The sequence below is a fragment of the Heptranchias perlo genome, chromosome 5 (assembly GCF_035084215.1).
Source record: "Heptranchias perlo isolate sHepPer1 chromosome 5, sHepPer1.hap1, whole genome shotgun sequence".
NCBI classification, from domain to species: Eukaryota; Metazoa; Chordata; class Chondrichthyes; order Hexanchiformes; family Hexanchidae; genus Heptranchias; species Heptranchias perlo.
Genome location: NC_090329.1, coordinates 85,271,141 through 85,292,286, shown reverse-complemented (window position 1 = coordinate 85,292,286; position 21,146 = coordinate 85,271,141). Strand labels below are relative to the sequence as shown.

Here is a 21,146-nt window from a genome sequence, read left to right as displayed (position 1 = left end):
TTGCTGTTTTAGGCAGATTCATTTACAAAATGTTGCATCATGAGGTTTGAATGGAATACTAGCTGATTGGTAAAATCCGACAAAATTCACTTGCATTTTGATAATCAGTATTCCAACCACTAGCAATATGTTACTGGCAAAGGCCAAAATGAGGGCCATGCCAATTATCAGAACAATTATATTTCAGTACATGATTGAATACAAAAAAATTGCTTTAACTTCCTGACTAAAATGTATGCAAGGTCTTCTATATAGTATCACTCTAAACCAGTATCGATTAGTTTACTTACATTTTTCAGGCCGAACTGCAAAACTAGTCTGCATTCTCATATTACTTGTTCTTGCGAGCTTGTTCTTCTAAAGAACTAGTATTACCAAATTAAATAGGAATCACATGGTTAGTGTACATGTCAATTAAATCAAGGAAATGACATAGACCGAGTCCCAGTTCAATATCTCATCAACCCATTCTTCTAGCCAATTGGATGCAATGACTGATTCACAAGTACGTGCCTTATAGTTCTGTAGTGTAGGTCTAAAGGATACAAGATATACACAGTCTTGGAGGATATAGCATACACAGACACAAGATTTAACAACTGAAGTTGTAGACAGTTGGAAGGAACAATACAATTTAATTCAAAAAGGTAAGCAGCTTTAAATGAAGTGTGGAAACATAAGAACAAAAAAAGATCAGTCTATCTAGATTCCATTATAATTGATGTTGCTACTACACTAACCTGACCAGCACAAGCAAAGCACTTCATCCATCGCCAAGTTACATTGGGCACAAACAAATGCGAGCTTGTTTTTTTCCTGACAGCTATGCAATAGCACTCTGAGCTTGTTTCGGTCTTGATAAGGTGATCCAGCTGAGTTGCAGTGAGATTTAGTAGCTCCATATCACTTTTGTGCCAAATTTACACCACTATCATATATTGGTTGTGTTTCTTCTCCCCATAAAAAAGGTCAGGGTTTTCTGCCATTCAGTAGATCCATACATACAGCTCAATGGACTTACTGAACTAATGAATTTTCTACTTTAGTAGTTTAAAGACATCAGACCCCATAATTAAAATATCTTCAAAAAAAAATCTATATTTAAAAATATAATTTCCCAAAAAAAGATGAACAATTCTAAGCATAATGTGAATGGCATTGATTGAAGGGTATAAAGGTTATTGTTACGTCACCATTACACAATTTAGTCGTGTAATTGAGAGAATGAATCTATGTGTGATCTGGAATGCAGAGGGGATGGTGGAGGCAGATTCAATCATGGCCTTCAAAAGGGAACTGGATAAGTACTTGAAAGGCAAACATTTTCAGGGCTATGGGTGTAAGGCAAGGGAGTGGAACTAGCTGGATTCCTCTTGCATAGAGCTGGCATAGACTCGAGGGCCGAATGGCCCCTTTTCCTTGCTGTAACCTATGATAATAAAAAAAAAATTGTCAGTCTCATTCACAAGTTTTGATTGGTTCAGTGTATCTATTATGAAAATCCACCAATCATAGAGGATAAAAAGTAAACGTCCCTTTCAGATGTTTTTCATGGCAGAAACAGTGAATTAGATTTACTAGAAAACATTATTGGAATTCCCTTTGAGCCACCATTACAATTCACTTACCTTACTGCTTACTCACTGGATCTTACCCGTGACCCAACCCTTACCTGCCGCATGGCCAACCCCACACTCCTGCTCTTTCCCAAGCCTTTGTTCCTCAGTATATGAGCAATGCGGCAAGAGTTAGTTAGTGTTGAATAGTGTTATAAATAAAATTCAATCCTATACACAAGTAATTTTTTGTTTTATGAACTGCAAAATTAGGGCGTCACTACACCCGTGACATATTTTATACAGTAGTTAAAACTGCATTAAAATCATCCCTTCTTGTGTTTGATCATTTGTCTACTAAAACTCGCTTTCACAGCCACATCTCTTTCCTCAGCTACTGTCTCCAGCTCTAACTTATTCCACATGGATTCCTACTTAAATTCCACCCTTCACGTTTCAGATCCACCCGTGATTATAGATATCTCCATGGTATTCAGCGTTCCGCAACCCACTGCTCTCGCCACTTCCTGAGATCCCCGCTCAACGCTGCCACATGCACACTCTCAACCTCTCCAGCAGCACCGACTCACTATTTCAAAGTTGTCCTGTTCCGCAGTTCCACTTCATCCTTCGCCTCATCTGGCGTTTTAACAACTTTTTTTCCTCCTTTGACGTGTCAAGGACCGCAAGCTTCAATAACTTAAGATGCCAACGCCCCTCCTGACCCTATCCCTCCTTCCAATCTCACCCTTTGTCATCTGTTCACCTCCTGACTCCCCAAAGCCTTTCCACCATCTACAAGGCACAAGTCAGGAGTGTGATGGAATACTCTCCACTTGCCTGGATGAGTGCAGCTCCAACAACACTCAAGAAGCTCAACTCCATCCAGGACAAAGCAGCCCGCTTGATTGGCACCCCATCCACCACCCTAAACATTCACTCCCTTCACCACCGGCGCACAGTGGCTGCAGTGTGTACCATCCACAGGATGCACTGCAGCAACTCACCAAAGCTTCTTCAACAGCACCTCCCAAACCCGCGACCTCTACCACCGAGAAGGACAAGGGCAGCAAGTGCATGGGAACAACACCACCTGCACGTTCCCCTCCAAGTCACATACCATCCTGTCTTGGAAATATATTGCCGTCCCTTCATCGTCGCTGGGTCAAAATCCTGGAACTCCCTTCCTAACAGCACTGTGGGAGAACCTTCACCACACGGACTGCAGCGGTTCAAGAAGGCGGCTCACCATCACCTTCTCAAGGGTAATTAGGGATGGGGCAATAAATGCCAGCCTTGCCAGCGATGCCCACATCCCATGAACGAATAAAAAAAAAACATTGCCTCTGACCTTCCCCTCTCTGACCCCGAGCGATCAGTCCTCAGCTTCATCCCCTTACACCCCCACCTCAAATGACTTTTGAGCTCAACATGCTGCTGAGCTGTTCCTTTGCCTTCATGGCCACTTCTTTGGGCAGGAGACTCTCCTCCCCCCCCCCCCCCCCCCACCACAGCAGACCCTTTCTCCCATCTTCAGAATTCTCTTCCCATCTGGACCCCTCCCTCTGGCCTCTTACCACCCCCCTCTCTTTTTATTGGGAACTGCTGATGTGACTGTCATTAAACCTGCTTACAAGGGTGGCACTGTTGTTTTTTGGCAAACAGGCCTCTACTTGCAGAGGCTGAACACCAACTCTCCGACACCTCCTTCCACCTCCCCCGGACATGATCGAATCACCAAACATCAAGTCGTAGTTTCACAGACCGTTACTGACTTCATCTCCTCTGAAGATCTTTCCCCCATGGCCTCCTACCCCCAACCCTGCACAGCCCGCTTCCATCTCCTTCCCAAGATCCACACAGGTCTGCCACAGGAGACTCATCATTTCAGCCTGTTCTTGCTCCACAAAACCTATTTCCTCATATCTCGACTATCTTTTCTCCACTTGTCCACTCTCTTCCGACTTACATCCGCGACTCTTCCAGTTTCCCAGCCCTAACCTTCTCCTTTTCATCAGACGTCCATTTACCTTCATTCCTCATCGGGATGGCCGGCAGGCCCGCCACTTCTTCCTTGAACAGAGGCCCACCGGAAAATTTCATCAACTTTGCTTTCAATTTCCAACCTCGCCTTCACTTGGTGCATTTCCGACTCTTCCCTTCGTCAACTTCTCTATCCATTTCTGGGGACAGACTGTCAACCAACATCTACTATAAGCCCACCGGTTTCCGCAGCTACCTTGATTACACTCCCTCCCACCTCACTTCCTGTAAGGGCCCTATTCCATTCTCCGTCGCATATGTTCTAATGATACCACCTTCCACACTAGTGCTTCCGATATGTCTTCCTTTTTCCTCAACCGAGGATTTTCTCCATTGTAGTTGGTTGGCAGGGCCCTCGACCGTGTCTGTCCCATTTCCCGCACATCTGCCCTCACCCCTACCCTTCCAGAACCACGATTAGGGTCCCCCTTGTCCTCACCTTCCACCCCACCAGAGTTCACATTCAATGCATCATCCTGCTCCTCCTCCCTTTCTGCCACCTCCAGCCCCAAACATATCTTCCCCGCCCCTTTCAACATTCCGAAGGTACCATTCCCTCTGCGACACCCTGGTCCACTCTTCCAACACCCACCCTCCTTCCCACGGCACCTTCCCGTGCGAACAAAGGAGATGCAACACCTGCCCTTTTACCTCCTCCCTTCCCACTGTCCAGGGCCCCAAACACTACTTTCCAGGTGAAACAGCTATTTACTTGTACTTCTTTCAATTTATTATACTGCATTCACCGCTCACGATGTGGTGGTCTCTACATTGGAGAGACCAAAAGCAGATTATGTGATCACTTTGCTGAACACCTCCGCTCTGTCCCATGCACGACCCTGACCTTCCAGTCACTTGCCATTTTAATTCTTAGACCTCCTACACTGTTCCAACGACATTCAACGAAAGCTTGAAAAACAGCACCTCATCTTTCGATTAGGCACCTTACAATCTTCCGGGCTCACTGATTTCAATAACTTCAGGTCATAACCACTGCTCTCATTTTCTCAGGCAGCAAGTGCTGGTTATGGTTCTGCTGTCGCCGTTCACAGTTCCTCTAGACCCATCTTTTGTTTCTTTATTTGTCCCATTACCACCTTCCTTGCCTTGCACCATCCCTTTTGGAATTTATTCACTCCTGCCCTCTACCCTATCACCTTTTGTTCTTTCCTTCTCCCCGCCCCCCCCCATCCACCCAACTCCCCTTGCCTGGCTCTGTACTTGCTTAAAAACTTAAATCTTTAACATCTTCCAGTTCTGACAAAAGGTCATCGACCCGAAACATTAACTCTTTCTTTCTCCACAGATGCTGCCCGACTTGCTGACTATATCCAGCATTTTCTGTTTTTATTTCAGATTTCCAGCATCTGCAGTATTTTGCTTTTGATAAAATCATACTCCTAAATTTAGTAAATTACAAAATAGTTGCTCAGTTCAGCTTAAAAGTTTGAGAGTACTCCTTTTATACCAGTATTATTTAATAAAAAATGGATAAAAGTTACAAGCATTGGAATATTTCGCATTGAGGGGCTCAGATTCCATCATAAACCACAGAAGCAAAGCCGAAACCTAAAGGGGTGTTACCGTCTTGAAATACTCCTGCGTGTATTAAAATAAAATATCAAAGTATATACTGTTTTACAAAACTAAGTAAAGATTGAATAGCAAGTTCTTAAATAACATGGCAACAATATCAGATGGCTCAAATTATAGTGGTAAGGATTTTTATTTCACTGAATTTTACAGTTTCATGCATTATAAACAGTTTTTATTTTGCAACTTGTTGGTTGGTCTCACTTTATACAGGTAGCTGGTCAGTCACTAGCAAAACAATGGACTCACATAATTAGGACTTCTAATATGATTGAAATTTAATGTTAAATTTGAGACTGGGAGATCAAGTCTGCTCTGAAAACTTTATGAAATGACAAAACAACTTTTGCTTGAGTGAGGTCCCTTTGGTTCAAGTAATCCTTCACTAGCTTTTACCTCATTGACATTGGAATTTTCTTCATCACTTTTATCCACTGGGGAAAAATAAGCTAAGTTAAATCCCTGACCAACATTTAAAGTGTCAATCAGACATAGTTCTGTAGCTAAAACCCATCTTGACCTCTTCATAAATAATGTGGTATTATCCAAGAATCTTATGATAATGGAAATTCATGAAAGCTGCAGTAATATTGTAGAAATTAGCCACTTGCATTTATTTATACACAACAGTTTATGAAGTTACTTTGGTATGTTAAAACTGAACAGCATAATACTTGGGGCTCTGAACCCTTCCCACACTGTTGATGTATGTTGCATTTGGTATTTTACACATTGCACTTTACATAGCTTTGGGCCACCAACATGCCGTATCTCCATATTTAAAACAATTTAAGAACACAAATCCTATATTTTAACACTGATTGGAACTCAAGGTGCCAAGGGTTATGCAAATTTAAGCTTACTGTAGTAACTGCAATATACAAGATATAATCCAGAATTAAAACTTACATTGATTCTTACTTATGCAATACAAAAACAGTTAAAAAATTCATGCAAAGTGTGTATTTGTTTGTGATTGTCCTTTCTAAATCAAAATTAAACAGAATTTATCATAATAGTTAAAATACAGTCTCCACTTTTACTGAAGATTCAAAATGATACAGCTGAACCCAATTACAAATGGTCAGTGTATGTTTTCTATTTTATTGGTAGATTATATTTGTTTTCTTACAAGCTTTGCTCTCCAATACTGGAGCATTTGCACACTGTAGATTGCAAAAGAGAAACACTGGGATTTAGTTTTTAAATTTAGGTTTTGAAAACTAAAGCTTAAAAAAGATTTTTAAAAATTGAAGTGATCGGCTTAATTTAAAGTGATGTATGGTACAATACCCAGTTATAGTTCTGGTTGTCTTCATAGTCACCTTTCCATATCCCAGTGCTTTGCTACAAGCAGTTTATGGTTTTCAACAAAACAAATTCACCACTAGTCACCAGCAGCCATTAGTGCTATTCAAGAATACAATGTCATTTGGCTCCCTAATGTACAAGGTTATTTTTAGGCAGGGTATGGAAGTGGCTAAAACAAGTATTCACAGATTGACAAAAAAAAATTTGCAAAGTAATGAATGTAATTATGCTCATCACATAAAAGTATTACAACTACATAAACGCTGAAGGAAAAAGTAGGATGCACCCTGGAATAATAATTTAATTCATGGTCAGTGTTGCTACTTGAGGAATTAAAACAGCTCACTCCCCTGATGGTTCAATGGTAAATACACCACACAATTTGGTACTGACCAAAGACAAGAAAGGTCCTAGGTTCAAACCATATTGGTCTGTACTGAGTTAGCTGACTTCAGGCATGGCATTGGTAGGATTAGTACAACTGGCCTGAGTTTCCCTGAACTAACAAGATAGAGAGAGGGGGGAAGAAAAAAAATCAGCCAGGGTTTCTGCTCTCAATTGCTATCAAGTGACCACTGCTGGAGAGTGTTCATGTTGCCACACATCAGTTCAAGGTTCAAGACACAAATCAGGCAAAGCTGTGATTGTTCACCCAATGGACAAGTAGCCTGAAGAAAGCCCATTTCAATAAGGTGCCAAAGGGTTTCTGGCATCTGTAGAAATACTATTCAGTGTCATGAAAGGAGAAACTGAGGTAATGGAAAAATGGGAAAGAGAAAAATCTATTTAATTAGTTTAATTTGGATTGTTGCAGGGGAACTTACTACTGTGGTCTAATCCCAAGTTGCTTTGCAAGTTCTTTGTTTTGAAGTTAAAATTTCAAGGCAGGAACCAGTTCTTTTCCCCTTCAATCACTCCCCCATTCACCCAAAAAATAAACACACAAACCACATTAGAAACTTGGTCTGCAATTACATCTGTTAAAAACAGAGATATAAGCGATGTACACAGGGTCATTTTGAGAGTACACACTGCCGGCGTGGATCCTCAACTACATGTAGTACACATGGGGACTGTCAGCACATGCCCAATTTTTTTTTTAATCCACTCTCAATGTGGGCATCATTGGCAAGGTTGACATTTATTGCCCATTCCTAATTTCCCCGAGAACATGGTGGTGAGCCTTCTTCTTGAACCTGAGGCATGTTTGATACAACTGAGTGGCTTGCTAGGCCACTTCAGAACACAGTTAAGAGTCAACCATGTTGGTATGGGACTGGAGGCACATATAGGCCAGACTGGTTAAGGATGGCAAGTTTCCTTCCCTAAAGGACACTAGTGAACCAGTTGGGTTTTTACAAAAATCTGACAGCTTCATGGTCACTTTTACTAATACCAGATTTTTAAAACTAAATTAAAATTCTGAAACTGTCATGGTGAGATTTGAATTTACATTCTCTAGACTATTCATGCAGGCCTCAAGATTACTAGTGCAGTAACATAACCACTGCGCTACCGCATCCTGGCTGATATGTCTAGACGAGGGTCCCCATTGGTAGCGGGGACTTAATTATCCCTCAAGACAGTAGCCAGAAACTGTGTGAATCCCTTTAATGATTATTGATTTCTACTTTACCTATACCATTATGGGGAAGCAGTTAACCCGACCTCCAGGAGAAAGTTGGGAGTATCTTGGAAGTGGCTCATTAACTACAGTGAAAGATTTAAACACTGCTCTATGTAGGACCCAGCCACACTGGAGAAATCTCAAAATCATAGTAAGTAATGTAACAGTGAAAAAAAGTCAAAGAAAATACACAACAGTATCACTACAAGGACAGTCTAATGGTTAGCACTTCTGGCTAAAAATCACAAATGCTAGATACAGTTTATGCAAGTTTAAAAAATATAAACCTTAAATGTTACTGATCAAAACAAAAATGGTTCATTATTCTGGTCAACATGATTTCTGAATGAAACTAGCAAAGAAAGCACAAAATACTGGTCTGGTCCACTCAAATACAATTGAAGTCTATCATTTAGAACACCTTGGCAGAGGTGTAATTCCAAATTTATCTTCAGAGGAAAACTTACCAGTGCATATTCAAAACATGGACATCGATTAGCATTTAAGAAAAAGGTTCCCACTAACTAATAGAAACTGTTCATCTCATGCACCATTACAGTATCCTATTACCAACTGAAATTTTATTTAAAATTGTGAAGCAAATCACAAATCAACAGCCCTAACAACATAAATATTATTGCAGCACTGGCAAAGAATTGGTCCTTAAGACATGTATTTGGAACCTTTACTTAGGCACCATGTAGTTACTGTGTGCTAATGCAGAGCCAGTCAGGGGCAAGTACAGTTGTCCCATTTCAACATACTCCAAAATTAAAAATTCTGAGAAGCCATTACCCATACCAATCATTAAATAAAAATACACCCTGAAATGTTCAATTGACAATCTGATAGTCATTCAGTACTTAATCAACAATAAAAAAATCCACAGGTGCATTAAAAAAACAAAACCAAGAAATTATTCAAGTGTTAAACGCAGGAATACATGTTTGGCAAAATTACCAATTAAAATGTTATATTATACATACACAATGCAGCAAAGGAAAGATGTACTGAATCAAATTTTTGATACTTTCTCAATCTTGAAAAAGGTCCCAAGAAATGTGAAGAACTTTTCAGGTTTGTGCGCGGATATCATCGACTAAGTTTCACCCCTTCCTGATCTATTCTTGAGCAGCTCCGAGAAGAGCCTCATTGCAGAGCGGATGCTGCAAGAACCCAAGGCAGATGGAGAAAAGAAAGCTCCAAAATTCAATGGAATTGTCTGACCCATCACATCTCCCAAGAAAGCACATCCTGACTTTGTCAGTTATGCAATTGATATCCTACACATGTTTAAATACATTCAGTGTTCTAACATCGAACACCAGGAAGTTAAAGGTTTATCATTCAAGTAAGCTGATAAGTAGCTGCTGCTGATAGATCAGTGGGTAAATTCACCATGTTGCAGCAGTGAGCAATATATAGTACAGAAAGGTCCCAGTTTAGATATCTGGACTGTGCAGTGGTGCTGGTGCTACAATTGCTCTCAGTATCTGTGGACTTGGGAGGGAACCAATCAGCCAACATTACGACTCATGATCACTATCACCACACACTTTAGGATAGGAATGGGGTCTGCATAATGATCTCAATGGTTGAACTGCCTGCAAACACACAGTTAGGGCCACATTTAAAGAACGGTAACTTGGACAAGGCAAAGAACTACCAGCACCCATAAAACTGTACCTAGCATAAGTTACCACTTTCAACAGAAGAAAAACAAACCAAAGTTTCACAAACGTCACTCTCCCAGTGTACAATACCTTCTAACTCATTTGTTAGCCTTGATTTCACAGGACTTTGTTTTTGGAAGACCTGAGTCACCTAAAACTACTAAAAGACAAGTAAAGGAAGTTTATCAAGCTCCTCCCCCGGCCAAAAAAAATTCCTTTTGTAATGGTGATGTCATACCTCAAAATTATGCTATTCCCTTTCTCAAGTAAGACTCAAAACAGTCACATCAACCACTGTTCTTTCTCCCTGCGAAACTTTTCTGCCCATTTACAAGTTAGCTCTAGGTAAATATCTGGCTTGTGAGGCAGATAGTCCAGATAAACTAACTGACTTGACTTCTTGGGCACAGCTTTTTCAATCTGAGTTCCTTCATGCCACTCATTAAAGGAAGTTATAGTGATTATTTCTGGACGCACCAAAAGGGCAGTACTTAAAGCAGTCTCATAATACTTGCCATTGACTCGGTTTCTAGTATTGTGATTGTTCCAAGCCCTTATGCTAGTGTCTATGTAGCCTGGTCCTACGCTTGGAATAAACATAAGATTATTACTATCACAGAAATCTTTGATTGCTTGCCAGTTGTGATGGGAAGAACCATGGGAGAATCCATTTGTTGCAAAGTATGTATACATTCCATCAAATCCAGCCTGAAGAATTTCATTTTTATGCTTTTCTTCTACGATTAGGGCAATGAAAAGTGCATCATATTGAGTGTTTCGAAGAGAGTGTGATCCAGATACAGAAATAAGGTTAGCCCAAGACCCTGGGCTTGTTAAGTATGAGTCATAAATGTAGAACATCGGAAGGATTCTTCCTGTGCTGGTCTTGTACCTATAAAACGCAGGGTGGGATCCATACCTGTAAAGGGAGGAAATGAAAAAGATACTGGTATTAGTCACAAGATTTTACCATGATTACAGTATCAAACTCCAGCACGATTCAATTCCAAAATTATGGTCCAGTAGTACATGCCGTCAATTTGCAATATAAAGCTAAACTTAGTCATGAAACTTTTACTAACAAACTCTGGTTCTGCAATTAGGTAATTGATAAAAAGGGGGGAGTGGGGGGGGGCGGGGGGAAAGAGGGAGGGAGAACAGAAATAACACCCGTTCACTAAGCACTTGAAAATAAAGTGGAGGACTGAGGTCAATTCCCAGTCTGTGCTGAGGTAGCTGATCTCAGTCGGGAGACTGTCAGGGCAGTGTAGTAAGCCTAAATGCCTAGGAATTTTTTTTTGAAGGGGAGGGGATGGGTATAAAGAAAAAATGGCACACGCACTTTTTTTTTAAAAAAAAAGTTAGTTAGCCAGCAAACCCTGCTGGAAACTTGCCTGTATGGATGGAAGGCGAGAACCGGTTTAGGCTCAGCTTGAATGTCTGCTGACATTTATTTTCCAGGCTCAATAATGAAGAATGACTAGCTGAGCCCACAGCAATATAATTGGTGATGAGGAAAAAAGAAAGTGGAAAATCTCACATTTTGAATTACAATATACAACAAGTGATTTTGTATGAAGTGATTTTTTGATTTTGCATCCAAAAGTAACTGCCGAATATGTGTTAATTCAGAATTTTTTGGTGGTGCAAGATCACCTGAAAAGCTGGTTGCAAACAACAAGTGCTGTGCATTACTTATGCTATAACTGCAACCAGTGCAAAGCAGAACTTTTAAAATAGTGAAGCTGAAATTTAGAAAGAGCTCTGTTGGTCTCCTGAACTGCTTTTAAAGTTTCTAATTACAGAAAGAATAACTTTTTGCATCAGTTATTTTCTAACTTAACAATATTCTCCAGCAGTCAGAGATAAGCATGCAAATACTTAAGTGTGTGTGCACAGAATTTTACTTTACTCAATTTGAAAGCAGTGTAACTGGGCAGCATGACTCTACCTTGACTACTCACTGCTCAAAATATTAAATATTTTACAATATTTTCCATTTGTTAATTATCAGTAACAAGGAAGCATAAACTTAGGATTCGCAAAAGAAATATGAAAGGGAAGGTTGGAAGAAATACTTTTAGGACTTATTACAATATAGAATGTGTTACCACTGCTATTGAAGCAGTGCCAATCACGCTGTGGAAGAAAAATATTAATGGTACAAAAGAGCAGGAAAATTAGGACACAGGAACGTAGGAACAGGAGTGGGCCTTTTAGCCCCTCGCGTCTATTCCGCCATTCAATGAGATGATGGCTGATCTGTGACTTAACTCCACATACCCGCTTTAGCCCCATATCCCTTAGATTTTTGTTAACCAAAACTATTATCAATCTCAGATTTCAAATTAACAACTGCCGTGGAAGAGTGTTCCAAACTTCTACCATTCTTTGCACGTAGAAGTGTTTCCTAACTTCACTCCTGAAAGTCCTGGCTCTAATTTTTAGGCTACGTCCCCTAGTCCCAGACTCCCCAACCAGTGGAAATAGTTTCTCTCTACCCTATGAATTCCTCTTAATATCATGAAAGCTTCAATCAAATCACCCCTTAATCTTCTAAATTCCAGGGAATACAACCCTAGTTTGTGTAATCTCTCCTTGTAATTTAACCCTCGGAGTCCAGGTATCATTCTAGTAAATGTACGCTGCACTCTATCTAATACCAATATATCCTTCCTAAGGTGCGGTGCCCAGAACTGAACAGAGTACTCCAGGTGTGGTCGTACCAGGGCTTTGTATAGCTTTAGCATAACTTCTACCCCCTCGCATTCTAGACCTCAAGAAAGAAAGGCCAGCATTCCATTAGTCTTCTTGATTATTTTCTGAACCTGTCCATGACATTTTAATGATCTATGTACATGGACCCCTAAGTCTCCTTGGACCTCCACTGTTTTGAGCTTTTCACCATTTAGAAAGTACACTGATCTATCTTTTTTAGGTCCAAAGTGGATGACCTCACACTTGCCTACACTGAAATCCATTTGCCACAGTTTTGCCCATTCACTTTATTAATATCTCTAATTTTATGCTCCTATCTACACTGCTTACAACGCTGAATTAGAATAGACAGCTCTAGCTATGGTACAGACATGATTGGCCAAATAATTCACTTCTGTGTTGAGATTCTTATGATTCTATGAATCTTCGTAAATTTTTTTGAGCTTCAAGAAAAACAATTCACGAAATAAAATTCTAAAGGTACAGAGTTACATCAAATCAAATGATCATTGAGGATTTTGATACTATATTGCACATCTGAATTCTACTAAAAAATTTAAGGAAATTAAATTTAATACTTTGATTAAAATCCTCCTTGGAAACTGGGTGGTGCAGTTAAGTTAGCACACTGGTATTTTCAGCTTAGTTACTAGCAGACACAAGACCACAACACAAAATTATCTTTGACTTGACTCACGAATAGGAAACGTTAAAATTGGCTCAGTAACAGGAAACAAAGGGTAAAAGTCGATGGATGTCTTTGCGAATGGAAATCCATTTCCAGTGGTGTGCCATAGGGCTGAGTGTTAGGTCCATTAATATATACCACTGTTTGTGGTATATATTAATGATTTGGACTTAATGTAGGGGGGCATGATTGGCAAATTTGCAGACGATACAAAAATTGGCCCTGTAGTTGATAGTGAAGATGATAGCTGTAGATTCCAAGATGATATCAATGGGTTGGTGGAGTGGGCGGAAAAGTAGCAAATGGGAATTCAACCCGGAGAAGTGTGAGGTAATGCACTTAGGGAGGGCAAACAGTAAAAGGGAATACGCAGTAAACGGGAATATATTGAGGAGTAGAGGAAGTGAGAGACCTTGGAGCACATGTGCACAGGTCCCTGAAGGTGGTAGTACAGGTAGATAAGGTTGTGAAGAAGGCATACGGAATGCTCTCCGTTATTAGCCGAAGTATAGAATACAAAAGCAGGGATATAATGATGGAACTGTATAAAATGCTGGTAAGGCCACAGCTGGAGTATTGTACACAGTTCTGGTCACCACATTACAGGAAGGACGTAATTGCTCTGGAGAGAGTGTAGAGAATATTGACAAGAATGTTGCCAGGGCTTGAAAATTGCAGCTATGAGGAGAGATTGAATAGGCTGGGGTTGTTTTCCTTGGAGCAGAGGAGGCTGAGGGGAGACTTGATTGAGGTGTACAAAATTATGAAGGGCTTAGAGTTGGAAGGAAGCACCCGTTTCCCTAGCAGAAAGTTCAAGAACAAGAGGACGTAGATTTAAGCTGATTGGCCGAAGGATTAGAGGGGACACGAGGAAAAACTTTTTTACCCAGAGGGTGGTGGGTGTATGGAATTTGCTGCCCGAATTGGTGGTAGAGGCAAGGACCCTCAACTCTTCTTAAAAGTACCTGGACCTGCACCTAAAGTGCTGTAAGCTGCAGAACTACGGACCGGGTGCTGGAAGGTGGGATTAGAATGGGCACCTGCTTGTTCTTCAAGCCGGCACGGACACAATGGGCCGAATGGCCCCTTCTGTGCTGTATCTTTTCTATGGTTCTAGACAATGAAGCCTGAAAATTGTGATACTGTCTTTTAACTTCTGTTAAATTTAATGGCCTGAAAAGTAGGATTGCAGAAAATCAGGCATGCTGACTTCCATGGCTGAATTGCCAACGAGCAAAAAAAGGGGACAGGAAAAGACCAGCTGGTCCAACAAGCCTGACTCGTCCCACATGGTAAAACCTACACATCATTAAACCCATCCCATCCACAGTAACACAATTTGCTGGGGGAGGCAAGTCAGAGAAAAAAAACATAAGCCAATTTAGAAATAAACTCTAGCAAATTCCTCTCTGATCTCTGCAGGTAATCAAGCAAGATTTATGAGACCATGGTGATTAATGTCTTGCAAATTTGGGGCTCTCATGTCAAATTAATGCCAATTTTGTGCTATGGTCTTGAGCCTACGAGTGCAACCTATTCACAAAACATTGGAAATAGTGTTAGCTTAACTCAGTTGATAGCATTCTCACATCTGGATCAGAAAGTTGTGGTTTCAAGCCCCACACCAGAATATTTTTAGCATATATTAAGCTGACACTCCAGTGCAGTACTGAGGGAGTGTCATGTTGTGGGTGGCCTTTCAGATAAAACATTAAACCAGGGTCCCTGTTTTAATGAACGATAAAGATCCCCTGGCATTATGAGCAGGAAGCTGTCCCGGTATCCCGGTAAACGCTTCTTTCCCCCCCTCAAATGAAAGAAAATTTTAACTGATCATTCAGCTCACTGCTGGTGCAGAATTGTTGCCAGACTTACTTATACAACAGTCATTGCACTGCAAAACAAATTTATTACATGAAGTGATAAGTTTTGGCACGATGAGGCGAATATTTAGAGGCCCAGATTTTGCTGTAGCAGGACATTTAACAGCGTCTGGCATTAGTTACACTCGCCCTTGCACGTTTAAGTTTTTTAATTTTTGGCAAGGCAAGTTGCTGAAAATGCGAGTTGATAACATCGCAGCGAAGGAAACAGGGCAAGTAACTGTGTATCTCTGTAACCTATCAGATTGAAGGATTGTAAAATAAACTGTGCAAGGACTGAAAGTAAGTGTAAGTTAGAGTGGGTGAATTCAATGTCAAATCAGGTACAGAAAGAGATTCAAAAGAGGGGGAAAGATAGATGCAAGAGAGAGAAAACAGACAAAGGAAAAGTTTAAAAAAATTAATTTAACATTTTTAAAATCTCCAACAATTAATACCTGAAGGAATGAGGCTCCACACTTACAATAGTTAATTTTCAGTGCCAGAGAGGTTGACTGACATGACAAGTGTTAATTACTGTCATTAAAAGGGTATTTACACTTGAAATGTCAAGTCTTAACTTTGACGTGAGTTTAGTTCATACCACGCAAATATAGCAACTTCACGCTATTCAATGCATTTCACTGGTGAGGCAAGCAGCGAGATGCTGTTTCCAAGAAGCTAACGGCGGAGCGGCACAACACGAACACCAACTTTTGGATATTCGCGTTTAACCGCACATCTGCCCCTTGCCTGAGGTTGCTGTACCATTTGCACATAACAACATTGAGCTCCATTAGCCTCACTGTTATTTTGACAGCAAAATCTGGCCCATAATCTTACTTCCTATTATGATTGAGCTTTTTTTTTATATCGACACTTAATATTGGCAATCCCTATGTAAACAATTATAATTTTAAGCCCCATCATGATGGTAGTTGCTCACCACTTAGTGGCACCTTGGAGTGACTAAGTTTCTCTCCCAGCTTAGTCACCATCTTGTTTTTTCACCTGATTTTCAGATATTTTTGTTCTTTTCCCACTCAAATAAGCTTTTTTCTTCTATTTTAACTTGAATATCCCAACCATCCCAAAATTATAATTGTTTACATAGGGATTGATTTAGTGGAACCACCAATCCACTACCCAAAAATTTAAAAATTAAGTTGTGTTGAATTAATGAAATCATTCACATTCAATTCATTTTCTGCCTACATAGTTTCTCTCACACTCTATCTGAAATCTGTAATAAAATGAAATGAAGTGCCAAACTTGCCAGCCAGCATAAAAATAACTAAATGACATGGCCCAGCTCAATGCTAAAAATGAAAAATAATACTTTTCTTGCAAGTCTGTGTGAACTACGTCTATGTCAGTGCCCTACTTTATGATGCCAAAAGGAAAAGAAATATGTAGCCAACACCAGGATCTTGAAAAAGAAGTCCTGATTCCCCTTGCGCAGTGCCATTGCAGATGAACCAATGCATTAAATATGTCAATCTTGGGGTGACTTGTCCACCATCTTCCTCCTCCTCCCTGTAGGGAAGTATCTAGACTCCTTGGCACCTTTTCTGATGAAAGTCTGTAACTTCCCATATGGGGAACTGAGAGTGCAAACTCTTGTCTTATCACTATAGAAAAACGTGCTGCATCACAGTGCCTGCTTCCTATCAATTCCTTGCAAGAATGTGGTAATTTTTGCAGCTTCATTTGAACCACACAATTGTGGAGCAGAGAGAAGGAACAGTCAAGTCATTTAAAATATCACTGAATACATTCCCATTTTAAGCTCCCTGATCTGATCAAAAGAGAGAAAACAGTGCTACTGGAATCTTGGCACCGATAGCTAGGGAGCTGTACTTAAAGGCAGACAGACACACAGCAGCGGGTTTGACAAAAGCCACAGTTGAGGGAGATAACAAACCATCCTGGTCGATTCCACAGGTCACACACTTTCACAGCTGCATACAACTGCCAATATCAAAGGCTAGAATCACCGAGGAATCATCAGATACACCTGAATCAAACAGAGAGGTCGAGGGCGTTTTTTTTGATGAAGTGGAGGGGGGGTGGTGGGGGAAGACGCCAGTTTTGGAGGACAGTTCTTGAAGAGATACAATGTCAAGTAGCATGGAAGCCAGGAAAGGAAGTTGGACGGTTAGCAATTTAGTAGGAATGGGTTCATGGGAGCACGGCTGAGTGCACTGGATACAGCAAAGGCTATGGGCCCCGACAACATCCTGCCTGTAGTGCTGAAGACTTGGGTTCCAGAACTAGCCGTGCCTCTAGCTAAGCTGTTCCAGTACAGCTACAACACTGGCACCTGCCCGACAATGTGGAAAATTGCCCAGGTATGTCCTGTCCACAAAAAGCAGGACAAATCTAATCCGGCCAATTACTGCCCCATCAGACTACTCTCAATCATCAGCAAAGTGATAGAAAGTGTTGTCGACAGTGCTTTCAAGCAGTACTTACTCACAAATAACCTGCTCACCGACGCTCAATTTGGGTTCCGCCAGGACCACTCGACTCCAGACCTCATTACAGCCTTGGTCCAAACATGGACAAAAGAGCTGAATTCCAGAGGTGAGGGGAGAGTGACTGTCAAATGCTGCCTTGACATCAAGGGCAGAGTGTGGCACCAAGAAGCCCTAGTAAAATTGAAGTCAATAGGAATCAAGGGGAAAACTCTTCAGTGGCTGGAGTCATACCTAGCACAAAGGAAGATGGTAGTGGTTGTTGGAGGCCAATCATCTCAGCCCCAGGAGTTCTTCGGGGCAGTGCCCGAGGTCCAACCATCTTCAACTGCTTCAACAATGACCTTCCCTCCATTATAAGGTCAGAAATGTGGATGCTCGCTGACGATTGCACAGTGTTCAGTTCCATTCGCAACCCCTCAGATAATGAAGCAGTCCATGCCTGCATGCAGCAAGACCTGGACAACATCCAGGTTTGGACTGATAAGTGGCAAGTAACATTCGTGCCAGACAAGTGCCAGGCAATAACCATCTCCAACAAGAGAGAGTCTAACCACCTCCCTTTGACATTCAATGGCATTACCATCAGCAAATCCCCCACCATCAACATCCTGCAGGTCACCATTGACCAGAAACTTAACTGGACCAGCCATATAAATACAGTGGCTACAAAAGCAGGTCAGAGGCTGGGTATTCTGCGGCAAGTGACTCACCACCTGACTCCCCAAAGCCTTTCCACCATCTACAAGGCACAAGTCAGGAGTGTGATGGAATATTCTCCACTTGCCTGGACGAGTGCAACTCCAACAACACTCAAGAAGCTCGACACCATCCAGGACAAAGCAGCCCGCTTGATTAGCACCCCATCCACCACCCTATAAATTCACTCCCTTCACCACCGGCGCACCGTGGCTGCAGTGTGTACCATCCACTGGATGCACTGCAGCAACTCGCCAAGGCTGCTTCGACAGCACCTCCCAAACCCGCGACCTCTACCATGTAGGAGGACAAGGGCAGCAGGCACATGGGAACAACATCACCCGCACGTTCCCCTCCAAGTCAAACACCATCCAGACTTGGAAATACATCACCATTCTTTCATTGTCGCTGGGTCAAAATCCTGGAACTTCCTACCTAACAGCACTGTGGGGGAACCTTCACCACACGGACTGCAGCGGTTCAAGGAGGCGGCTCGCCACCATCTTCTCAGGGCAATTAGGGATGGGCAATAAATGCTGGTCTTGCCAGCGATGCCCACATCCCATTAATGAATTTTTAAAAAGGGAGCAATAGGGAGGTTTGCCTTGGTGGGTAAGTGTAAAGGGAAGGGGGGAGAGAAAGTTGCATTAGTGACAAAGAAGTTCATGAGCTCCTCACACTTGCTGTTGGTGAGGGTTAGAGGGGTTTAAGAAGATGGTTGGTAGTGGAAAAAGCCAGGAGTTATCTTTGCTCCCAAGATAATCCTGAAGTATTGTGTGGTTTTGGCAGAGGAGAGCGAGGCCAGATAGCGCCTGATGTATTCTAGCCAGATCTGATAGTGGATAACTAACCAATTGTGTGCTAAATACTCAAGTCTGCACCTCTTGGATTTGAGGGAGTGAAATACATAAGCAAATATGTGAAATGAGTGAAGAGCATAGAATAATCATGGGAGATTTTAACTAACCCCAAATAAACTGGCAAGAGGTAGGTATAGGGGTACAGGGAATGGAGTTTTACAATATGTAAAAAGCCCATCAAGAGAGGAAACACTGCTGGATCTAGTAATGGGAAATGAACCAGAACAGATGAGAAGTGAGTGTAGGGGAACATCTAGGCAATCACAACATAATAAGGTTTAAGATAAACATTGAGAAGGACATAACTAAGACAAAGACTAAAGTAACAAATTGGAAAAAAGCTGATTGAGGGGATTAGAATGGAATTAGGAAAAATAAACTGGAAAAATTTACTGAATGACATAACAGCAAGGGGAAATATTTAAAATGGCGATCAAGAGAGTGCAGGAGAAATGTATCCCATTAAAAAGCAAGAACAAACTAGCCAGTAATGACACACCGTGGATGAATAAAGAACTAAGGGCAAAATTGAAACTAAAGAAAAAGGCACACACTAAATATACAGACAACAAAGGAGAGGATGACAAAAGCGAATATGAAAAGGCTAGGAAAGTAAAAAAAATTAGGAAGGCAAAAAGAAACCACAACATTAAATCATCAAGGAATATCAAAAAAAGTATTTTACAAACACAAATAACAGGATAGGGATAAGGATGCACACGATAAACTCACAGGCAATGACAGCGGAATGGCAGAAATATTAAATAATTACTTTGCCTCAGTATTTATTAGGGAGACTAATATGGTGGGCATGACATTAGAAGAAATCAAAAAAGGTATAAAGACATTTAAGATAGAAAGGGGGGAGATAATTGTTAAACTAATCAAACTTAGAGGGGATAAAATCCCTGGTGCGGATGGATTGCATCCATGCATATTAAAAGTTAGGGAAGAGATAGCACAGACACTTTTACATATGTATAAAAATTCGTTAGAAAAGGGAATACTGCCAGAGGACTGGCGGACAGCTAATGTAACTCTTATATTTAAAAAGGGAGATAGAATAAGTCCAGGGAACAAGAGACCAATTAGCTTAATGTCGGTGGTAGGAAAGATAATGGCATCCTTACTCAATGATGTAATAGAGAAACATCTAGAAACTGAAAATATAATAAAGAATAAAGAATAGTCAGCACGGATTTCAAAAGGGGTCATGCTTGACCAACCTTACTGAATTTTTTGAGGTAGTAAAAGGAAGTGTAGACAAGGGCAATGCAGTAGATGTAATATATTTGGATTTTCAAAAGGGTTTCGATAAGATAGGCTCATGACTACAGTCAGAGCATGTGAAATCAGGAGGCAAGTAGCAGAATGGATAGCAAGCTGGCTACAAAAGAGAAGAGGGTAGGGGTTAAGGGTAGTTATTCAAACCGACAAAAGGTGGGAAGTGGTGTACCACAAAGATCGGTACTGAAACCACTGTTGTTCACCACGTACATAAATGATTTGGATTCGGGAATTGGAAGTACAATTTCAAAATTTCCAGAAGACATCAAATTGGGAAATATAGTTAATACTGAGGAGGACTGCGACAAAATAAAGGAAGACATTAATAAACATGCAGAATAGGCATGTAATTGGCAAATTAATTTCAATATAGATACGTGTGAGGTGGTACACTTTGATAGGAATAATAAGGAGGCCACATACTCTTTGGAAAATAAGAGTCTAAACAGACTAGAGGAGCAAAGGGATTTAGGGGTACAGATACACAAATCACAAAGTAGCGACACAGGTGAAGACGACCATAAAAAAGCAAACCAAGCACTGGGGTTCATTTGTAGAGGGAAAGAATTGAAAAGCAGAGAAGCTATGCTAAACTTGTACATAACCTTGGTTAGACCACACTTGGGAGTACTGCAAACAGTTCTGGTCGCCACACTATAAAATAGAAGGACATGTTGATAGGATTAGGAGGTTAGGTTAGGGAGGCTACCAGCATGGACCTGTTGGGCCCAACAGCCTGTTTCTGTGCTGTA

General features: G+C 41.0%; 1 protein-coding gene across 5 annotated transcripts in view; it reads right to left on the bottom strand.

The window, feature by feature from the left end:
* Window positions 1–5,306: 5,306 nt before the first annotated feature.
* LOC137321907 (glycoprotein endo-alpha-1,2-mannosidase-like) overlaps window positions 5,307–21,146 on the bottom strand; it is a 73,168-nt gene continuing 57,328 nt past the window's right edge. For all 5 annotated transcript variants that reach the window (XM_067984763.1, XM_067984768.1, XM_067984765.1 and 2 more), the window contains one exon: window positions 5,307–10,722. In XM_067984763.1, coding sequence (XP_067840864.1) covers window positions 10,086–10,722 — 637 coding nt within the window. In that variant the 3' untranslated portion in view covers window positions 5,307–10,085. The remainder of the gene's footprint in view (window positions 10,723–21,146) is intronic.